The following is a 21,461-nucleotide window of genomic DNA, read 5'->3' as shown; positions in this document are numbered from 1 at the left end:
AGCGAAAGGAAGTACTATGTACTTAGGTACCTAGGTAATTAAGGCTGACTGATCAAATTGACTGAAGCAGAGATCGAACCTATCACTATTCAGCTCTGTAGACTGCCGGCTGTTGTCTTCCTGTCAGGATCAGTTGTAAAGACTTGGGTCAGCAGTTGGTGTATGCACTGTATGGCCCCCCCTGACTAGAGAAAATCCAAACCCATCTGTCCATATCAGAGATTGAAAATCCGCCATGCAGCCGGTTTAAACATGCTCCCCCTCCCAAGCTCTCCACCTCCCGACTCCGAGACTCGACTAGTTTACTGGTTCGGCGCCGTACAAGGGCCGTGGCTCATTTACCCAGGCCCTTTTGTGCCAATCGGGACTGTTTAGTTGCCCTGCTAAAGTTCCTAACCTTTCCTAATACTCTCTAAACTGGACTCCTCCCCCCTCCTCGACTGCCCCCGCTCTGTATTACACTGTGGTTGCTGTTGTTCTTGTTGTTATTATTGCTTCCCCTCCTTATTATTTAGCAGTTGGTATCACCCTCCATATTGCTAACCTTGATTCAAGTGAACGAGCAAAAATAGGAAAAAAATAAATCTGAAAAATTCCTTGTAGGCACAGACGATGACCAAAAAACATGGTAATTTCATGTAATATTAATTCATATCCCCTCCCCAAAAATAAAAATTCAAATTCAGATCAGAAGAAGAAAAGCAAAATCTAGACAGCTAGCCAGATCCCTAAAGTAAACTCCTATGTTAAACTAAGGGCCTGCCTGTCCTTCCTTCTCTCGTCAACCAGTCTCTCTCTCTCTCTCTCTCTTTCGCTCTCTCTCCTTCTCCTCTCCTTTTCTCTTCTTCCTCACCCACAGGGAATGAGTAACCACTGCAGACCTCCATTCTGTTTATGATTCTTTTCTCTTCTGAGGGCCCAATTTTGTGTTCGGCACTTGCTGCTGCTACCAGGCATTCAGTCTAGCCTCTGAACTCTATCGTCCTCTTCCTCCTTGGTTCTTCCATTCTCGACTTCTTCACAGGAAACTTGGTTCTTTCAGTGCTGTGGACGCTCTTCGTCTTGTACCTTGTTGCTTTTCGCCTACTACCCCACTTTACCTCCCTCTTCGCCCATCATGGGTCTCTTCAAGCGCAAAGACTCTAAGAACTCGATTCAGAGTGAAAAGGATGAGCAAGAATCATTCGCCTCTGCTAACAGTGCGCGGACCTCGAGTGCATCGTTGAGATCTCCAGGCTACAAGGGAAGCGGACTGCCTGCCTCCATACCAGAGATGCCGATTGCGAAACCGCCCGATCCAGCCCTGGATCCCGCCGCTTATCTGCGGAGCATCCACGCCGTCCGTGAAAGATGCCAGTATGTTCTCAACAAAGCAAAGAGAAACCGTCTCAACCACTTTGATGTGGATATGAGCAAATTCGTAGCCACTGCATCTTACATTGTGTCTATCATCAAGGTAAGAGGACTCGATACACCTTGTGACTCAATCGCGTTGCTCGATTCTGGGCCTGACCAAGCTTGTTCCTTCCTAGAGAGACTATGCTCCCGATTACGACTCAATCCCTCCTCATGGTCGCTGGCAGCACTTCGACGTAGGTGGACGACCGCGCGTCAACCAATTGCTCCAATCCTGGCCTAGTACTATCGACGCACAAGAACGAACCCGTCGACTTATCGATCTGTTCGTCGTCTCAGTCCTGTTGGATGCGGGCGCAGGAAACAAATGGTCCTACAAGTCTAAAGAGTCCGGCAAGTTCTTCTCACGCAGTGAAGGCTTAGCAGTAGCTACTTTGGAAATGTTCAAGAGTGGCCTGTTCAGCAGTGATCCCACGGAACCGTGCCAGGTGGATGGAGCTGGTCTGAAGAAGATTACAGTGGAGGTGCTTGCTAAGGGATTGCAGCACTCCGAGCAAAATCCTCTGGCAGGGATCGAAGGTCGCGCTGGATTGTTGATCCGACTTTCGGAAGCTTTGAACAACCAGGATTTCTTTGGTGTCGACGCGCGACCTGGAAACTTGCTTGGTAAGCGAAGACCGACCGGCTCTTTCTCTGTTGACACTAGCTAACCTACGATGTCCAGATTACCTTCTGTCCCACCCATCCACACTCGCCTCGTCTGTCCCAATTGTCCCCATCACTACCCTGTGGAGTGTACTTATGGATGGACTTACTCCGATTTGGCCGCCATCGAGAACGCAAATTGACGGCTTGTCCATTGGGGACGCATGGCCCTGCTCTGACCTGCCCAGATCACCTCCCGCGCAGCCCTGGGAGAACATCGTCCCCTTCCACAAGTTGACTCAGTGGCTTTGCTACTCTATCATGGTCCCGATGTCAAAATTGATGAAGATTCACTTTGCGGGTAGCGAGCTGTTGACGGGTCTCCCTGAGTACCGCAACGGAGGTCTCCTGATTGACATGGGACTGTTGAGTCTAAAAGAGAAAGATCTGGAGCGCGGGATTACCGCATACAAAGAGAATGCGCAAATCAAGGGACAGCCAAATGTCGAGGTTGTTCCGCTATTTTCGGCGGATGACGACGTGGTTGTGGAGTGGCGGGCTGTCACCGTTGGCTTTCTGGACGAGTTGCTGTCGGAAGTGAACGGTCAGCTGGGACTGGTAGGGGAAGACCAGTTGACACTAGCACAGATGCTGGAAGCAGGCTCATGGAAGGTAAGCTCCGCGTAATCTCATTCGATCACAAAGCAGCATGCTAATATACGTGCTAGGGTGGTCGCGAAATCGCCGAAGTGTCTAGGCCCAATACTAAGGAGCCTCCCATCATGATACGCTCGGACGGCACTGTTTTCTAATGATCGCATACCTCGTTGATATTTTGGATACCTGACTCCGCCAGTTTGCGTTTCCTCACTAACCGGCTGGTGGATGTGCTTATGACTTTTTGATGACCGGATATTCCTTCGCCTTCTACATGTTTTTTGCTCCTGTCTCTATGAACTTCATTCGGGTTGATCCTGGACTGTGACACCTTGGATATTATACCTAATTGGCTTCTGCTGCACATTTGTCTCCATGGTGGGGCGGGGCGGGGGGGGGAGGGGTTGATACTTTACTTTTCGTGCACACATGAATAGTGATCTGTACATTTTATTCTACTACAAAACACCACAGGGGAATTAGAACGAAGGATAAAGTCCCAGAGAAATCATGATTGTGTAGAAATAGATTTAGTCCACTCCTTCAATAGCCCCACGTGTCTTGAAGACCCCGAGCGTTACGAATGCACGTGACAGCTAATCGGAACATCGTTGATCCAAACGGCGATGACGCTGAGGAGCCGGAGGCTGGTCTTGTAACTCCTCCATCTCCAGCCATTACTGGAGCTAATCTACCATCCCTCCCTCTTCCCTTGCTTTACCCTTGATGATCCACTTTTCGATGGATACATATCAACTATTCTACCATTGACTCTTCCCCCAATCTCTCCATCTTTCTTGTTGAACTACTATCCATCTTCAAGTGCGGGGTACGCTTCACGGGATAGCAGTCCCCCCTCCCTCAATATGGATCTCCGCAAGAAGAAGAGAAAGGTTCTCCTCATGGGCAAGAGTGGCTCAGGGAAATCTTCTATGCGCTCCATCATCTTTAGCAATTACGTTGCCAAGGATGTTCGGCGCCTGGGCGCCACCATTGATGTAGAACATAGTCATGTCAAGTTCATGGGGAACCTGACGTTGAACCTCTGGGACTGCGGAGGGTAGGTCAATATCCCCAGACCTTACACTATGCTTATCCATCAATTGACCAAATCCTCTTACCCTAGACAAGATGCATTTATGGAGACGTACCTTGCCTCACAACGAGGCAACATCTTTTCCGATGTGGCAGTCCTCATCTACGTTTTCGATATCGAGTCTCGCGAAGTGGAGCGGGACCTCGACACCTATAACGCCATCATCAATGCTTTGAAGGAATACAGCCCCAATGCCCATGTTTTCTGCTTAGTTCACAAACTCGATCTCATTCAAGCCGAGCACCGTCAACGGATTTACGAGGAACGCTCCGCTCTGATCCGCAGTCGGTCAGAACACTTCGCCATCGACACCTTCGGCAGCAGCATTTGGGATCAGTCCCTTTACAAAGCCTGGGCGGGCATTGTCCATAAACTCATTCCCAATCTGACGGTGATCGAGCGATTCCTCCATGCATTCGCCAAACGAGTAGATGCCGAGGAGGTCATCCTTTTCGAGCGCTCCACCTTCCTGACTGTCACTTCCGTCTCGTCCGAAATCGGCGACCTGAATCCGATCTACGACCGCCACGAGCGTCTCTCCAATATTATGAAAGCCTTCAAGCACTGTGCTGCCCGCAACACACACACCACTCCCGCCTCCGCAGGGTTTGTCGTCATGCATACCAAGACCCCGCAATTCAACGTCTTCCTTGGCCGGTTCACGGACAACACGTATATTTTCTTGGTCGTCCCCCCAGGCGAAGCGGCCTACAACTGTGCCGTCCTCAACACCATGCTCGCCCGCGAGGGCTTCTCCAAAGCTGCGGCCACCGGCCAAGGTGATGGGTTCCCGCTCCCTACAGCCGAGTCTCCCGACGGCACCAATGGGGCGCATGATTGATGGATCAGTGGATCATTATCTTCAAGCTTCCAGAAGACTACGAAACTGCTCATTGCCCACCCGACATGTGTGCGCAAGCGCGGTTCTCTTCCATATAACCAGGGACGCCGCCCCTCGGTCCAGACGGACCGGGATTGGAAACCTCACGACGTCCCCCCACCTCCCGCCGTTTCCCTACTTTCCTTCCCCTTTCCCCTTCACATCAAACCACCAAACGTAGCCTCCGCCGCCATGTATACAGGACATCAAGACTAACCCAGCCTCTGCGTCTGCGTCTTCATTCCCCCCTGGTTCTTTTGGGTTTCCCCTCAGGCCATGAAACCAAAAGATGCGACTCCCAAAATCCACCCACCTCTTTAAGATACCCTCAACTATCTGCATTAGCATGCGCCGCACCCATCCATACCATCAACATATATTTGTATGTATCCTTTGTACGTATTGGAGAATATCTCTCCAAACGAAAAAAAAATCCTCAATATACATCATCTTCCCTTTACCATTCAATTCTGGGAACGATGCTCGGGATAGTTGCCTACTAGGTACTTCTCGTCCGTTTACCGGATCATCATGTGACCCTTTAGCCCGCATGTCCTCCGTCAAGGACTATTTTCCCCATCAAGATTATATTGCTATATGAGCTTTGACTTCTCCCACAAGACAGCGGCGCCAGATAACGAGCCATGTACTACAATCCGATACACCATTTAAGACACGCAATAAACCTCCACCCCGGAGCCCGAATTAAGGGGTGAAAGAATAGACATGTATACCTATGTCGGCGTAGCGATCATCCGCGCCAGTGATTCAAGCAAGATTATCATTATCATCCCACGTGACCATGTCAGTTGGCTTCCCTTGAATCAGCAACCATCGAGGGAGGCAGGAACTCGTTCCCATAAGCCATCTCTGAGCCACATCAAAAAGGCCATCTTTCGACAGCATATATTACGAGAATCAGAAGGAGGAGTGGGTGGCTACGGGGTCGACCGTACTCTCAAGACACGGCTATTCCAAAGGCTATTGACGAAAACCACTCTCATGAGTTCCTGTCGGAGAGCTACCTGAGGACCCGAGCTAATTCGGCTGGGGTGGGGGGAAGAGGGATTTGAAAGAAGTAGTTCTGTAATAGATCTGAATTGAACTAGTAAAGGAGGAAGGAAGACGAGGTGGTGAGGGAAGGAACGGGAAGAGACGCTATACATCATTGTACATCTGGCATGCGGACGGCGATGTCGCCCGACTGGGTTATATATCGTACCCAAGGGAGAGAGGGGTATTGTAGCTATCAAAGAGAATCAAACCAATTAGCGGCGGAGTCTTTCGAGACAAGATGGATAAAGAGGCCGCAACGTACCTTGGGTTCTGTGATCTTCAAGTACCGTACTTGGATACCACTGGTGGTAAAGTAGGGGATCTCGAACTTGACATTGATCGGCCGCTTGGCCTTGCCTTGGCCGGTGCCACCCATGCTACCTCCGAAGCCTCCGGTCATGCCACCGCCGTGCTCGTCGTCGCCCTTGACGGAGGGAAGACCCAATTCGGCGCGCATCAGGAACTCCTTGCCGCCGCCAAATTGCTTGATCTTCCAGATGATTGCCGACTTCTCGGGGGCGTAGTGGACGGTTCCGATGTTAGTGCGGAAACGCGGCGAGTCGGCATCTTCTGGGACAGGAACGAGAATCTCTACATTGTTGGCTGTGCTGCGGCGCTTGAACTGTGCTTTGGCCTATAGTCGTAGCGGAGGAAATTATTAGTCGAGACAAAGCGCCAACCACGACGCCCAGGTAGAGGGTATGGCGAATTCGTCTAGACTCACCTTCAACATGTATTCCATGCGAGAACCAGAGTGAGACTCAACAAGACACTCCACCCAGATCAACGGCTTCACTTGCGTGTTCAGCCGGTAGCTCATGAGCTCAAACTCTCCGTCCGGAGGGATGAAGCTAATGGTGCGGTCGTTCTCGAAACGCGAGAGTCGGACACACTGATGGAACTTGACATCCTCCATCTCCACGGCCTTGCCGCGGGTGGCACGGCCCGTCGTCTCAAACATGACCTTGTCGTTCAAACCCAGTCGCAACTCCGGCATTCCACTCAAGTAGCACTTCATCTTGATAGCGCCCAGAATCTCCGATCGCAGCACGTTACCAGACGCGGAGACAAGGAGATTGAGGGACTCGACAACATCGAGGAAGACTTCGTTCTTGCGGTAGCGGATACCCTCGCTTCGCCAGGAGACGGCATTGGTGACCGCAATGGGTGGTCGGGCTTGAACCTCGAGCTTGTGTGATTCTTGTGTAATGTATCTGAGCAATCGGGGCAGGAGGGCCCGTCTCAGTCAGTTCCCGCTGCTATTGGGGCTTGGCCGGCCAAAGACTTACTCTTGCAATATCTTGCTCTCCGTGGTTTGCGGGTATCCAAAGTCCATCATCTCATCGAGCAGCTCATAGATAATGACGAAGTTGTCTCGGATACTTTCTTCCTCCAGCACTTTGAAATATTCTGTGAAGACCTCGACGATCTTATGTAGGAAGAGGAGGATTTCGGTGGCATTGGTGTTCTTCTTGGTGAGAGCCAAGATATAGAGGTTGCTGTGACGGATGTAGAGGTACTACATGCATGATCAATCAACAAACACGGTCCCAACTACAGCTTCAATCGTAGTTTGATGCGCATGCGAGTGTGCATTGTAGTGTAATGGTGGGGGTGGCCGTGGAGATGCGAAGCCAGCAGTCCAGCGAGCGGGCTGCGGGGAACGGCGGGGGGTAAATAGGGAGGTGCATGTGTGCGCGCAGCAGCAGCAGCGGCCGCCGTTGCAGCAGTGGAGGCCGATACGTACATTGATTCCCTCGTGGGAGAAGCAGGGGGCGACGGCGGAGCTTTCTTCTTCGGCGTCGCTGAGGAGGATGGGGAATTTCTCGACCGCGGACATAGGAATGTCTCCGCGATAGTTCCGGGCTAGAAGGGTCTACTAAGACGGTCAGGTACCAGGGGAGGATGCGGAGGAGCTGCAGAGGCAAACGTACCTTGCCCTTCAGGTCAAGGAAGAAAATAGCCGACGCCATGGCGAGGTATTAGGGGAAATATGCGACGTCGGGGGAGCAAGAAGGTGGTCAAGAGCGCGCGAGCGTTCAAGGAGAAGGAGATGTGGGAAGGGGATTCGGAGCGGGAGCGAGATGCTGGCGAATTCACGGGAGAGGCCAGCCAGACCACTAGTTGCTCGACATGCTGGAACTAGAACTGAGAGTATATATTAAGCTGAGAGAGGACCAGATTAGCCAAATGCTATGTATGAAAGAGAACATAGAAGCAATGCAGAATGGCGTAGGAGGGCCTTTACCGAGCAATGGCTAGTTCGACTTCCAGGAAATGCAAAGATGATGCCTCATGATACTGTTGTAAGTTGTCATGGGCTGGATGGCGGCTGCTGACCGTCAGGCTTGATACATATCTTACGCCAGACCCGCTCGTATCTTCGCATTTCTATACATTTGGATGGTAAGGGTAAGTAATAAAGCCTCAGGCATCAGAGCACGTGTCGCTAAGTCTCTCTGAGAAGACAGCCTACTCTCAAAGTAGTCTAGCGCTGCACGCTGCTAGCACATTTAAATTCGCCAGCTGCGGCCATTTCTCCTCTTTTTTTTTTTTTTTTTTTTTTTTTTTTTGTACCATACGCCCTTTCTAGACAGTGCAAGCCAGTGTAAATTGCTTCTGATGCGATTTCCGAGTCCTATCTGACATTCTGTTGGTGGTTCTCGGCTTTCCATTACTGAACTTGCGATACCAAGGTGCGAAGACTATGCATCGTATCTTCGAGGGTTCCATAAGAGCTGGCCGAGTATTTTGCTTACTGTTACTCGGGCGGTGTCAGAGGAACCGTACATCCCTTTTTTTTTCAATAAGTCGTATATGTCGATCGTGTCTGCTAGGGACTGCGTTGCGAACACTTGCGGAGTGAAGAGATCTTGCGGGTTGGTATTTGCAGTTCCATATAGCACAGGTCGTGGTGTAAAAGTACATAATATACGGTCGAACGAAAAATGATGATCCCCCAGCACATATAGTGAAACATCCATGGGAACAAAAATCCCGAGACCAACAGTAGAAAGAAAAAGAGATAATAAACGCCTTGATATGCTCCCTGCGATAATTGCCCCGAAGAAATCAATCGGTCCTTCCTCCTCCCGACTTCACTCCTAGATTTGGAAACCCAGGGGACTCAGTATCCGCTCACGTGCCACCTTGTTGGCGACCTCGCCGCCCTTCTCCAGCGCAATGGCGCCGATAATAGCGTACATCGTGTGAGCGAGAATGAGTTCCAGTCCAGAGGCTTTAAGGTCAAGAGGCTGAAGAAGTTTATGCACCGGTTAGCAATGCCCTGACTACCGACGCGCTTGCGCTCCATTGTAGCAAAATAAAGAGCAGGGGAGAGGGCGTCCGTTTGTTCGGACACACACGAATCCACTCACCAGCCGAGGAGACCATCTCAATACTTTCTCCAGTTCATATTTCTGCGCCAGGGTCGCCATCTTGTCCTTGTGCGTCATGAAGTTCTTGGTGTTGTAGGAAAGGTTGGCCAGGCCTTCCAGGTCGGGATGCTCGAAGGGCTTGCGGCCGTAGGAATCCCGAGTAGGGGGGCTGGGAGCTGGACTTTGCACCAAGGCCAGCGAAGCCTGTAGTTTGACGATGCGTTTACCTATCGACAAGAAGACATCGGGCGGTTAGCCACCGGTCTCCATCACGAGAATCCCCGTTCATTCCACCCTCCATACGTACCTAAGAAAGCGAGGCGATCGTTGTAACCTCTCCGTCCCTGATCAAAGCTCTTGTGCGTCACGGCAAGCCATTTGACCTCATCCGATAGTAATTTGTCGCCCCCAGGACCGAGCAGGCGCAGGTAGAAATCATCGAGTTTGCTGGGATCGGAGTTGACATACCAGGCCGGGCGTTTGGAATCAAGGCGTAGGCTGAAGGGTGCCTTGGCACGCTCAGGAGTGTACGACCACCGCGGCCTATCTGACTGACTCGTGGGGGCCTCCCCCGTTGATGTCGACAGGGCTCGCCGCGGAAGGAGAGCGGATTCAATCGCGCTGGAGCGAGCGAAGGTGCGGCACGCGGAACCGGAGAGTGTCCTCACCGCGCGAGTGGGAAGTGTCGAAGCCATTGACTATGTGAGAAACCGGGATCCGGGGAGTGGTGGAGGAGGTGAGAGGAGGGGTCGCCAGTCCGGGGCTTTTTTTTTGCACAGTTCGATGGCAACAACAACTATAATTCATGATGGACTCCGGGAAGAATTCGGAGATGCGCTAGTTCGTTCTTGGCTTAGCGCCCTTCTCCCGCGCTCTCTCCTGTATCCAGCCATCACCATCACTACCCATCGCATTGTATATCTTCTGGTTTATTCTTCTTTCCACAGTAACCACAGTCAAATCATGTTTCTTTGTCCTATTGAAGGGAACTATAGCTCGAAATGATGGGTCTAGGCAGCTTTTCTGAGACACATCTTCCGGCATCACCGTGACACTCATAATCCAGTCCAAGCTGTCGGAACCCGGCACCGGCTCTCTATATCTTTACGGCTATACTTCGATATTGGCATTGATCAGTCTTTCTTTCCTAGACGTTAGGCCCACTGCATACCAACGGATGTAGTATCATCATAAACCTACGGAAGGCTACGTACTTCCCCATGAGCCAAGCTCTTCTCTTCCCGACAAAAAAGCCGAGATTCCAAGGAAGATATAGGCGCAAGAACCCGTTTAGCTCCCGAGTTTTGCTGCAGTGGATCGGGTCGGACTCGGGCAAATAGATGCAACGAAACAGCACCAATCAGCGAAGCACTCCCAAGTTGACAGATAAGGCTGTAGAAATAACGTCTCAAATACATAGAGCTGTTGCTTGCTTGCAGGTGGACATGGGAAAACCCAGGAAGAAACAGCCGAGTTTAGACGCCCTCCTGCAGGGAACCCTACACCGCAATATGGCCTGACAGGGGTGTATCGCTTCCCACTCCGTCCGTAGGTGTAACGCGCAGGAGCCGAAATATCGGATGACAGAACTTCGGTGCAGTTTCCGTGTCACCCTTGTTCGTCCGCTTCCTTGTGCATTTCAACCGTGCAGCGAGGAGTAAAGTCATCCCCAGATGGACACGTAGGAAGGGCTCACTCAAAAGCCTCTGCATAGTTCTGCGTCCTGTAAGTCGCGAGCAGGCACTTGAAAAAGGGCTTGACCGACGCAGAAAAATCATCAGTAAGAGTATAGTATACCTCATGGTCAAGATGGAGAATAAAAGAGATACCATGAGCCTCTCGAGCAGAGTATTTCGAGGCTGCCCCCTGCAGGAATTATTGACGGCCGGGAGCTTCCATTTTCCAGGGAAGTCAGTGTCACACTGGCAAATCTGGACAATATGTTTCAAAGAGTAAGGCGAAGAGGAGACGGATGAGTCCCTCAAGCCTCGGATCCCTCTCGAACTAATCCGAGATGGGATTCACTCAATGCCCTGCTTGGTATATTAGACCCATCCTCAGCAGCACTCTCCCTGAGGGAAACAGAAGCGCAACCTGTTTGTCCAATGATCTCAGAAGCCAGCAAAAGCTGGTTTACACAAGGTGTCTTTCAATGGAAGGGTTAAAGCCCATTACAAGCACTGTTCCCGGTTATGAGTAGCTACCCTGTATCGAACCATAGAAAAAATAGCTCGAGACCTCGCTGGGAACGGTCTTATGCATCTGCCACGAGCAGAAGGACTTGGAGAGGCACTGTGTTTTGAGGTCGAGTTCAGGAGCTCAGGAGTCCATCCACGTGTCTACGGCCGATAGACCTTTCGTACAGGCTGCCTGAGTTGTACAAAAGCATCCATGTATTCGAAGCTGCAATCATACCGTTTGTAGACCGCTTCAAGATATTAAAGCTGTTTCAAGGTTCAGCAACGCCTGCCTGGGCTGTTTTCCAATAGGACTTCCATAGTGAAACGAGCTGGGGCAATTTGCTGGGGCAATTTTGATCATTTCCAGGAAGCATAGTGACTAGTAACAGGTCGCCAGTGCTTCAGACTCAGCATCAACTGTGATCGCGCAGTCGCTGAGTATGTTGTCACGAAGTACGCATATTAGTAGTACTTCCGACTTGACCGTTCTTTCACCGAGGGCTCTCTATATACCCTTGTGAAAGAGCAAATTTCCCGGAACCCAATCTATGCAAAAGCGAACGCAACCCCTGCTTCCCCGGTAACCTTTGAAGCCACAATTCGGACCAAGCTGCCGGAATTGTATTAGGTGCGGGGTGGTTAAGTGTCGATCTGGCATTCATCTTCAAGGAGCTGTTCACTATGAATGCCACCATCGACTTGACCATAAGATAAAGAGAGAATAATTATTAGTCCACCATTGACCATGACCGCGTTTAAGCGCTAATAAAAACTTGCTTTGCCATGACAACAGACATGAGGGGCTTCGATAAGTGTTCCGCAAAGAGAGGCATTGCTTTAGACAATCCGAAAGTACGTTGATTATCACGATCCTCAGTCATTGAGTGGCCAGAGGTACTGCCTGTAAGCATCAGCTGAGATATGCGGCTGCACGCACACTGTCCGACATCTGAGACGACTCACTTCCGTCGGTCCCTTGCAGGGCAAGGCGGGAGACTCATCGAGATCTATCAATTGTCCATGATGATGATGGTGAGCTCAATGGAAATGTCATATCCCACGCGGCGTCTTGCCGAGAAGCGGGAGTCGAACAGTATAGCGGTGTACGACCCAGAAGCCATTTTGACCCGGTCTCCAAGTCCAGAATGAGAGTATAAAAGGGCGGTTGTGACGCGCTCTATCGGGCTTTCTCATCAGACACTCGTGTAAGTGAGCATATCTTGTTCTTCATTTACGCCTCACTCGAATCCAGCAGCCAAATCGCTCTTGAATTGTCCGCGATCTCAAGTCACATCAGGAGTCTCCTATCATCCCATCTCTAAAATACCCCGAGCAATCCGCAGTCTGCCCGTCCAGTTCATCCCTTCAGAGCAACATGACATCTTGGCCGATGTGCAACTTCCGGTCCAAAATCTGTTCAGACTCAGACCTCTATCCGGTCGAGATCAACAGAGAGGGAGGACTCTTGAGTAACTGTTCTGTCCATGATCCACCCTCGCCTCGACCTTTTCCTCCGAACCCACCGCCGAGTCCTGCATGAGATCAATAAGGACTTTCAATATAGGTCAGGACAACGCTTTCACTCCGAGTTGCAATATTCATCAGGTGACCGAAGACATGAAGCCCTGATACTGACCTTATGAAAGACGAAGAGATTGGCGCGCCGTAGCAATGTGACCAGCATTGGGGCTGTGCAAGCAACGCCAGCGACGCAGACATCATCAGCAGAAGAATTCGTGTATGGAATACTGAAGACTTGGAATGGATCGACTACTATAGACTGGACCATGTATCGGGTTCCTGGCGTTACCGTTGCAAAGTTCCTGGAGAACTGAATTGGTGAAGCTACCATGTTGGCGAGAAGAGTCAGAAGATGATGTTTCGTCTTTATCAGCAGTGTAATTCGTTCTCCCGTTCACAATCTTGTCAAGACCACCAGAATCAGTGTAATTCGTATTGCCCTACGATATGGTACGCCATCACCGTTACTGTTAGTTTCGTATGTCACGTCTTCATGACAAGTAGTCCGACACCAGATGTCTCAAAGAAAACAAATCAGCCATCCATTGACTGCTTATTGAATATATTGCAGGAAGAACATTTTATAAGAACAGGAATCAAAAGGTATTGCACAATCAAATCACAGCAAGGCAAGAATCAAAGCGCTAATCGTACTCAGCCCAACCACAGTCCAGCCAGTCTTGATGACCTGGGGATTGGTGAGACCACGACCGGTATCCCAGATCAAGTGACGAACACCGTTCATGCAGTGGTAGGTGAAAGGCATGGCCATAGTAGCCTTGAGTGCGACCTTGGCGAAGACGGGGAGAGCACCGAAAGCAGCAACGGCAGAGGCGGAGCCGAGATCCAAGCCCAGCATGGGAGAGGCAAGGTAGGCGGTCGCATAGAGGTAAAGACCACCGGAGAGCACGATACCGGTGATACGGTGCAAACTACTGCCGATCCAGGTGATCTGGGGCTTGTAGATGGAAAGGTGGGGGGCAACGGGACGGCGCAGACGCTGCTCAGCAAGGAGCTTGTTGGGGTCGGAGGTGGTCGTGCTGGTGGTGGCTTGTCTATCATACAGTCGTGATCAGTGACTGCCGTGTGCTATATATCCCCACATGTCTCGTCTGATGCCATCGGAAATGAGAGCGCGGAATCCGCCCAATCGCAAAGCCAATCGCCACCCCCAATCCACCTTCGGCGCGACAACTCACCTCATCTGAACATTTCTTCCAAGGGCAACGGCAGCAGGGGAGACGGAGTTCATCAAAGACCAACGCAGGGCGTAGGGCTGCTGGACGGCGACTGCAAACGAATCGGTTAGCGGAGTCCCATGGCTGCGCAGTCGAGAAGCAAGAACGTACGCCGACGCAGCGACTGCTGGGCAACCTTCTGGGAAAGCATTGTGACGCGTGAAGATGACTGATAAGACCTGACGAGGGTGCAGGAGCTGGAGAGATCTGACAGCAAAGGGAACGTCGTTCTTCGTAGTCGACCAGGAAAGAAAGTGGCCTCGAACTCCCGACTCTCGTAACGGTTCGGAATCACGGGACGGACAACCTCGGGTTCGACTCCAGGTCACGGGACTGGATCCGGAGGGAGAAATCTGGGCCAATCACCAGTGCCGCATTACCACTCGGAAGATCCATCTTCCATACCCTCACCGCCCGCAACCCGTTCCGAGCTCTTTTCTTCTTTTTGTGTGTGTTTTTTCTCTTCCCTTCTCTTCTTCTTTTCTTCTTTTTCTTCCTAAGGGTCTCCGCGCGCGTTGTCTACCATTTTGGGATGATGTTAACGTGTTATGCAGGGCCTCACTGGTTCGGCATTCTGTCGCTACCGCAGAGGTCAACGAGATGCCTGAGAAGGACTTGTCCCGTCGTTAATCGCCCATTTGTCTCTCGTCAATGAGATGAAAGGGTTTCATATCAGGGTTACATGCTGTAGTTTGTAAATTGAAGCAACTCGGAGAGGGTGAGAATAGTTCAGTTCGGGCACTATGCTCTCTATCTGCCCCCATTCAGTGCTTAAGTGACACCTGAACATTGCTGGCCGAGAATATTGTTCGAGTGATGTCTCGAAGGGCCAACCATTCGAGGAGTAAACCCAGTCGCATATCAGTTGCGTATGGGTACGAGCAGTTCATAGTATGGCTTTGCGCACAATCTGATATCGGCACTGTCAGGGCTGAAGAGCGGCGAATCTCAACGGGATGCAATTACCGCCGCAGATCCAGCACTATCACTTTCCAACTCGCCAGTGAATGGTCGCTTTACCGAAGACTGTATTGACGGCGAGAGAGCTGTCGGTCCGAACGGAAGGATAAAACACATATCACCCCGTACGTAGACATGCCATGGTGATCCACCTTACTCCGATTTAGGCTAAATGGCTGCGGAGCGATGACGCGGAGAGCACAGGTACAGTAGTCCAGTAAGTTATGTTAGGCCAGTTTGAAGTGGTTCATTGTAGGTGAGGGGAAAGATGGGGCTATCAGATGAAAGAACGCCCCTCTTTGTTGCACGTACAAAGCTTACACATACATAGTGATCAGACCATCATACTGCTGCATCATTCTCTTGCGTCTTCTGCTCTCCATCCATCTGCTCGATAAGATCAACTTGCTACCATCAGCCATTAGTACTTCGTGTGTCCCAACTTAACAAAATGGCTACCTCCCAAACAGCCCTGGATGTTCTCCGCCAGAGAACCATCGTCGACTGCGACACGATGGATGCGCAAGGTATGTACAGCTTTGTATCACTAGACTATAGGCAGGACTTATGGTCTAAATCAAATCCTTGTGGCCAGTCGCCCAAACCTTCGGTCCTTTTCAGGACTGCACGTCCAATCAGGTATACTTCGCCTACTTGCCCAGATAGCAGTGACTCTCTGTTCACCAACGATGATACTCCATACAGGCAATCGCGTTCTTTGAGCTATCCAAGCCAGAACACAGCCTCCTCATCTCCGAGTCAGTCTCGGAAGCCATGGGTCTCACTCCCAGATTCCCTGGCCCCAGCGTGGAGGAATTGGCTGTCGAGATTGCAGTGCGTAATCTGCCCTACTACCTACCCTGCGCCACGAAATTGGTCTGCACCTGACACAATGGCTCAATTCCAGATGATCAAACTTGCCCTCAAGATCGCCCCTCATATCAAAGGCTACATCCACATTCAAACCAATCCTTATTACTCCTACTCCACCGAGAAGACCATCGTCAACGCCTTGCGTATGTATCCCAGAACCTACTTCCATCCATCCCCTCCCGTTAGACATATCTACCTTGAAGCTGGTAATCTTCATGCTATCCCAGACATCGAACTCACACCACACAATCAGGAATAATCCAACTCGCCCAACACCTGCAACCGGGATTTCCCCAATCCCGCATCTGCATCAAAATCCCCAGCACCTGGGAAGGCCTTTTGGCGTGTCGAGCTCTCGAACAAGCCGGCGTCCGCACTTTAGCCACCACCCTCTTCACCCTAACCCAAGCCGCCCTGGCTGCAGAAGTCAATTGCACCTATGTAGCCCCCTATGTGAATCAATTGAAAGTCCACTTTGAACCGGGGTAAGGTGCAAGTTGGGTGTCTGCCCCAACTCCTCAATCCCCCCAGCCCCCAAGCCCCTACCCAACGATATGTACTAACCTTTCATAAAGATTCACTGACCCCGCCAAACTCCTCCCCCTCTGCCCCCAAATTCAAGCTTACTACCATCAAATCGGCAGCCGCACTTTAGTCCTCCCCGCCAGCCTGACTTCCACGACGGAGATCCTCGCCCTCGCAGGCGTGCACCACATCACCATCGCCCCGGGACTACTCCAGCAACTGGCTGCGCTGCCGGGGGTGGAGGCTGGAGTTAGTACTAATACTACTACCGCCTCCCTCTTTGACGCCACCAACCCTGTCGTCAATGCTGACACCGACACCGACAACGGACAACTCCCGAAGTCACCGCTGTCGTTTGTGAATAATGAGGCTGCGTATCGGTTGGCATTTACCAGGGATGCGGGCGGAGAGAGTGAGGGGAAGCTGGTTCAGGTATGTTTCGTCTCTCTCAGCTTTTTTTTCCTGTGGTTGTTATGGGTGGAAACAAAGGGAGGGGGGAGTGGTTAGGGATGGTAGACTATGGGAGGGAGAATTCTATATTCCATGATTTCCCTAAATTACTTTCCTTATTTCTCGTGCGCCAATTGGTTGGAAAGTCTTCCTTGCTGACCATTTTCGTTTTCTCTTCTTTTCAGGCTGTGAATATCTTCTGTGATATGCAGGATAAACTAGTACAGCTGATGGCGGCGGTTATGCAGCGGAGTGTGTAGATCTGAGTCTGTGATCTAGCACACTGTCTCTAACTCATAGTGCGATGCATGCGTTAGAGATATAAACCAGGTGATGCGTTCTCTTTTGCTTTAAGTTTGGAGATAGAATAAGTTTTCACACCGAATCAACACTTACCATATTTCAACGATGCTGTCCTTTGAACAAAAGACAGGCTCTGAGCAGTCTATAGCCTACGTGCCTGCCTAAACACTAAGTACTGGTATTCTGCCTACATCGGATAACTGCTATACAATGAACGAACAAGATCGCTCGCCTCCATTCTTTGGTCATCTTCCATGCTATTCTAACCTATCGCATACTGTATGCAGTTCACCACCTGTTCCTTGCGTGATAGAACTAGGAATATAATATAACTGAACGCCCCATTCATGCTTATGCCGAATCGAACTTAGCTATATACTTGTTTTTTTCTCGCTTTGCTTTGCTTTCCTGCAGCACAACTAATTTGAGGTTGTGCCGCACATGCTTGCCCTGAGTTTTTAGATTCAATACCGACGAACGGGAGATTTTGGATGCATGGTTCACGGCGTGCCGTGATTATATGATAGAAGGAGTTGGAAGGGGGAAGAGAGCTTCGGTGTAAATGATCACATGAGACACATCAGTCATCAAACCAAACCATGGGGGAATCTAGGACTGAAACAGAATGATCGAGTGGGTCAAAAGGGCCGAGAAACAGGGAACATGAGAAGGGATATGATAAAATAGAACGACCACACATCACGCGCTCAATCGCTGGATAAAAGACTACGGAGTGCGTTAGCAATCGGTCTCACCCGTGAGAGTTGGGGCGAGAAAAATACGTACTGGGAAGAACTGCCGGAATCCCTTCAAGTCCAGCCGGCTCAATGCCCCCACGAACTCTTCCACAAGATCCCCTCCCATGCCCATGCCTGGCAATTCTTGAGTCCGGAGATATTCCAGATATTCCATACCGGTCTTGGCATAAATGGTCCGCTGAAGCGCTCCAGCTTCCGCGAGAACCTGTTTCGCCTGCGCATCCTTGGAATTGAACGATGGCGTCGCAGGCAGTGCCCAACACAGCGGCGATAAACGGCTGATCATGAATTGGCCAAAACCGGGTAGAGCGACCTGTTGCCCCGCCGCGCCATTCAAACCCTCTGGCGCAATGTCCGGACCACCCCATGAACTGCCCATCTTTGACAGAACAGAGAAAGCCATCTTGGCCGTGGTGAAATCTTCAATATCTTTCGCGAAATGCTCGATAGTCGTGATCACAGTGTCAAACATGGGTTGGTTCCCTAACTTGTCAGTTTAATGCATTCTTGAGATAGGGGGGTCAATACTGACTTTCACTGATTATGACAGCTCCGAGATCATTGTTCAACACTGCCAAGAGAAAATTAAGGTATTCACGTTTCAATTCCGCCAACTGGATTTCGTCATCGGTGCCAGTGGTCGGATCCGCGATACCGGAGAACACCCTCTGCAGGAAAGGTGTCAGAAGAGTATCCAGGATACCTGTAATCTCGGTCTTGAAGCCGAAGATGACCTGGTCTAACAAGCGAAGGAATAGAGCCATCTCGTCACGCGATGAGGTCTGCGTGAGAAGGCCATCAATCCAGCGAGGAAGTTGAGGGAGAATGCGCGCCCCCAGAACGCCAATGAGTCTGGAAAAGGCGAATCGTGCCGCCGTGCGCACATTAAAAGATGCCTTAAGCGACTCCAAAGCCACGAGGGTGGCTTCCGATACCTGCATGAATGCCTCGGAGACCTCCGGCGCGGGCAGGGCAGCAGGGGAACTGGTACCTGGCATCCAATCGGAAAAGCCGCGCGCCAGCGTGCCTAGAGCCATAATGTCGTGGTGAATCTGCAGAACGGCTCTCTCATCATTGGCTTTGGCTGGCGCCAAGTTCTTCTCCATGTCCATGAAAATCGGATTCAACACGGACTGTGCGTAGAGGACCTGCTTATCAGCGGGTACTGTGGGGGTGGAGCAAATGATGCCCACGGCCTCGAAGAGATACAATTGGCTGTTGAACACAGCATCTGCCGATCCTTCATGGTCCTCCGAGGACATTTCATCGCCATCGGATCCTTCCGAAGGCACCTCTGCGGTGATGACCAGGAGGTCGCTCAGAGCTCCCACCACACTTTGAGCAACGTTGCCAACATTGGTTCGTAATTGTTTAACGATGCGCTGGAACAGATACCATGAGCGAGTCTTCACTTTTTTAATCGGATGATGAACTAATTGGAGGAAGCTCTCCAAGACGCTGGGGATAAGCTGAGTGTGATGTTGGAAGAATGAGCTGTAGCGAACGCAGATTTCCATATACTGCAGTTGCGTAGCGGGGTGTGTGAAAGAGCGTATGTCAGACTCGACCATCTTCATCATCATCTCAATAAGTCGCTCTGCTGCAGGGTTGTTAGGTGACCCCTTGGTGTACAGACTGCCTGCTTTGACGGCGATGTCACCAAACAGGAACATCTCGTGGAGAGCCAAGTCCAGGTCTCGCCAATCCAGTTGAGCACCTGATTGACGCAAGTTCTCGAAAGTGGTCCCTACTACCTCGGAAACCGCGTCGATGTATAGTTGTTCGTTCACGTTGGCGATGATCTGTTGCAGAACGCCTAGCCGTTTGCGTAGCTCCTGGAATTCCGCCTCATCCGTCTGGTCGTCCTCGTCACCCCATGAGGATGTTTCGTCATAGCGCATTTTGGCAATGATAGCCTTCAAGATCGGCAGCAAAACGGAGGAGTGCTGAGCGGCCAGGGCTGGGTTGACCTTGGCCATCTTTCTAAGATAGGCCAAGAGATCGCTGACACAGGGAATCACCGTCGAGCAAACCTCATCGTATTCGTCGGAGAAATATCTCAAGATATGCGGAAGGAAGGCCTGCAGCAGACCAGTGGCTTTCTCCTTGCAGTCAGCCATAATGGTATCCTGCTCCAAAACCCGTACAATATCAATGACTGTAATATTGACTAACTTGGCCACCGTTTCCGCCAGATCAGTATCGTACTTGAACGTGAACCTATTCTCGTTGAGAGGAGGGCTATTGGAGAGTTGGGTGACAATAGTGTCGAGATTCAGGAAAATAATCATGTCAATCTTATCCTCAGCCTTCATCTTCTTGCCGATGATTTCCGTGAAAACGTCGACCGCCGCATCGCGCACCTTCTCTTCTCCGGATCTGAGTTCCGCCTTTTGCGCGCGGCTGAGTTGCTGGAACAGCAGATCCATCATGGTCTGGTTTACCACGAGGCCAATGTCGATCCAGCTCACCCAGCTCCCTACAGCCTTGAGGGACATCTCCACAATTACATCGTTACCGTCCCGCCATTCGGACAGAATCTCTTGCCACGAACCGGCGATCTTCTGCATGTCTCGTTCCCGGATGAGATCTTTGAGGAGGTTGGCCTTGTCCTGCTCCGCACGAGACCGGGACACAAGTACATCTCCAATCTCCTCATGAATCGAGTTGATGACACGGAGGTAGAATATGATACCGAGCGGATTGTCGCGACTTGTGCTTGCAGGGCCTTTGAAGGTGAGACTGAGGAGATCGTCGATGCAAGATTCCCAGCCATTGGCGTAAAGGGCCGAGAAGAGGAAGGTGATCGTCTGAGCAATTTTGTTCTGAATGTTGGGCGGATCCGGCGAAGCATTCTCCTGGCCGTAGACCTGTCGCAGGTAGGCCATCAAGCCATCCCGCACGTATCCCAGAGCCTGGATATCAAGGAGACCGGCCTGAGCTGCACTGTTGACCACTTCCAATGAGACATGGCGTATGATTTCCGAGTATTGTGGGGTTTTAGTGAAGAGAGCAAGGCAGACCTGCCATCCGGAGGGGTCGGCGCGGAGTTGGTTTAGATAGTCGTATGCTTGACTCTTGAGGGCTTGGTCTGAGGACGGATTCCAGGCGATCTCAATGGCATTCGCTACCTAACAGGAGGTCAATATGACGAGGACCGGAAAGTCGTGAAGATCAATTCCGAGGGGATGGAAGAGCGACTAAAGGGGGTGGGTAGGCAGAGACGGAGAGGGGAAGGAATGGTGGGGTGGGGATTCGAAAAAAAAAGCAAACCGGGTAAGATGCAAAACGGCCAACGCAACGTGGGAGAGCAAACGATAATTGAAGGGAATATCGCTTACCTGTTCTTCCATCTTCGACCAGCCTTGCTGCCTTCAGAGTCGAGGGACCCGAAAGCAATGGAAGGGAGAGGGGAGAGGAGGGGGAGAGGGGGAGGGGGAGGGGGATGGAGTTCAGAGATCGATAGAGGTGGTGGTTTAGGACAGAATGATGCGGCAGCGAGTAGTCATAGCCTGGAGAGTCGACTCTAACTATCGAACCATGACAGACTAGTGCGTCTTTAGTTTAGTTAAAATCGGTTTGGGGC

General features: G+C 51.0%; 7 protein-coding genes across 7 annotated transcripts; 3 read left to right on the top strand and 4 right to left on the bottom strand.

The window, feature by feature from the left end:
• The first annotated feature begins 715 nt into the window (after positions 1–715).
• BP01DRAFT_332883 (URC4/urg3 family protein) lies at positions 716–3,044 on the top strand. The gene is made up of 4 exons (XM_025573112.1): positions 716–1,456; positions 1,533–2,022; positions 2,081–2,673; positions 2,730–3,044. Exons 1-4 carry the CDS (start codon positions 1,118–1,120, stop codon positions 2,811–2,813), a joined length of 1,506 nt encoding a protein of 501 aa, XP_025434820.1. The 5' UTR covers positions 716–1,117; the 3' UTR covers positions 2,814–3,044.
• Positions 3,045–3,524: 480 nt separating this feature from the next.
• On the top strand, positions 3,525–4,595 carry BP01DRAFT_379229 (Rag GTPase GTR1; the record flags this gene model as incomplete). Its single annotated transcript, XM_025577133.1, has 2 exons — positions 3,525–3,718; positions 3,785–4,595. The coding sequence occupies 2 exons, from the start codon at positions 3,525–3,527 to the stop codon at positions 4,593–4,595; spliced, it is 1,005 nt and encodes a 334-aa protein (XP_025434819.1).
• A 1,161-nt stretch (positions 4,596–5,756) lies between these two features.
• BP01DRAFT_353134 (AP-1 complex subunit mu) lies at positions 5,757–7,964 on the bottom strand. Its single transcript, XM_025574100.1, has 7 exons — positions 7,939–7,964; positions 7,625–7,856; positions 7,438–7,566; positions 6,980–7,209; positions 6,415–6,904; positions 5,953–6,324; positions 5,757–5,880 (listed from the first exon to the last, which is right to left on the bottom strand). Exons 2-7 carry the CDS (start codon positions 7,661–7,663, stop codon positions 5,800–5,802), a joined length of 1,341 nt encoding a protein of 446 aa, XP_025434818.1. The 5' UTR covers positions 7,664–7,856; positions 7,939–7,964; the 3' UTR covers positions 5,757–5,799.
• A 591-nt stretch (positions 7,965–8,555) lies between these two features.
• Positions 8,556–9,847, bottom strand: BP01DRAFT_353133 (mitochondrial 54S ribosomal protein mL57). The gene is made up of 3 exons (XM_025574099.1): positions 9,375–9,847; positions 9,068–9,294; positions 8,556–8,944 (listed from the first exon to the last, which is right to left on the bottom strand). The coding sequence occupies exons 1-3, from the start codon at positions 9,760–9,762 to the stop codon at positions 8,795–8,797; spliced, it is 765 nt and encodes a 254-aa protein (XP_025434817.1). The 5' UTR covers positions 9,763–9,847; the 3' UTR covers positions 8,556–8,794.
• Positions 9,848–13,286: 3,439 nt separating this feature from the next.
• BP01DRAFT_353131 (succinate dehydrogenase cytochrome b560 subunit) lies at positions 13,287–14,276 on the bottom strand. Its single transcript, XM_025574098.1, has 3 exons — positions 14,118–14,276; positions 13,968–14,058; positions 13,287–13,823 (listed from the first exon to the last, which is right to left on the bottom strand). Exons 1-3 carry the CDS (start codon positions 14,155–14,157, stop codon positions 13,388–13,390), a joined length of 567 nt encoding a protein of 188 aa, XP_025434816.1. The 5' UTR covers positions 14,158–14,276; the 3' UTR covers positions 13,287–13,387.
• A 962-nt stretch (positions 14,277–15,238) lies between these two features.
• Positions 15,239–17,204, top strand: BP01DRAFT_353130 (transaldolase family protein). Its single transcript, XM_025574097.1, has 7 exons — positions 15,239–15,493; positions 15,562–15,605; positions 15,672–15,800; positions 15,874–15,982; positions 16,093–16,324; positions 16,415–16,796; positions 17,000–17,204. The coding sequence occupies exons 1-7, from the start codon at positions 15,418–15,420 to the stop codon at positions 17,072–17,074; spliced, it is 1,047 nt and encodes a 348-aa protein (XP_025434815.1). The 5' UTR covers positions 15,239–15,417; the 3' UTR covers positions 17,075–17,204.
• Positions 17,205–17,816: 612 nt separating this feature from the next.
• On the bottom strand, positions 17,817–21,228 carry BP01DRAFT_371058 (Ran GTPase-binding protein LOS1; the record flags this gene model as incomplete). The annotated part of the gene is made up of 4 exons (XM_025576647.1): positions 17,817–17,843; positions 17,904–18,358; positions 18,408–21,006; positions 21,217–21,228. 4 exons carry the CDS (start codon positions 21,226–21,228, stop codon positions 17,817–17,819), a joined length of 3,093 nt encoding a protein of 1,030 aa, XP_025434814.1.
• Between the last annotated feature and the right edge of the window lie 233 nt (positions 21,229–21,461).

The sequence above is a fragment of the Aspergillus saccharolyticus genome (genome assembly GCF_003184585.1).
Source record: "Aspergillus saccharolyticus JOP 1030-1 unplaced genomic scaffold BP01scaffold_3, whole genome shotgun sequence".
NCBI classification, from domain to species: Eukaryota; Fungi; Ascomycota; class Eurotiomycetes; order Eurotiales; family Aspergillaceae; genus Aspergillus; species Aspergillus saccharolyticus.
This window is presented reverse-complemented; position numbering and strand designations above follow the sequence as displayed.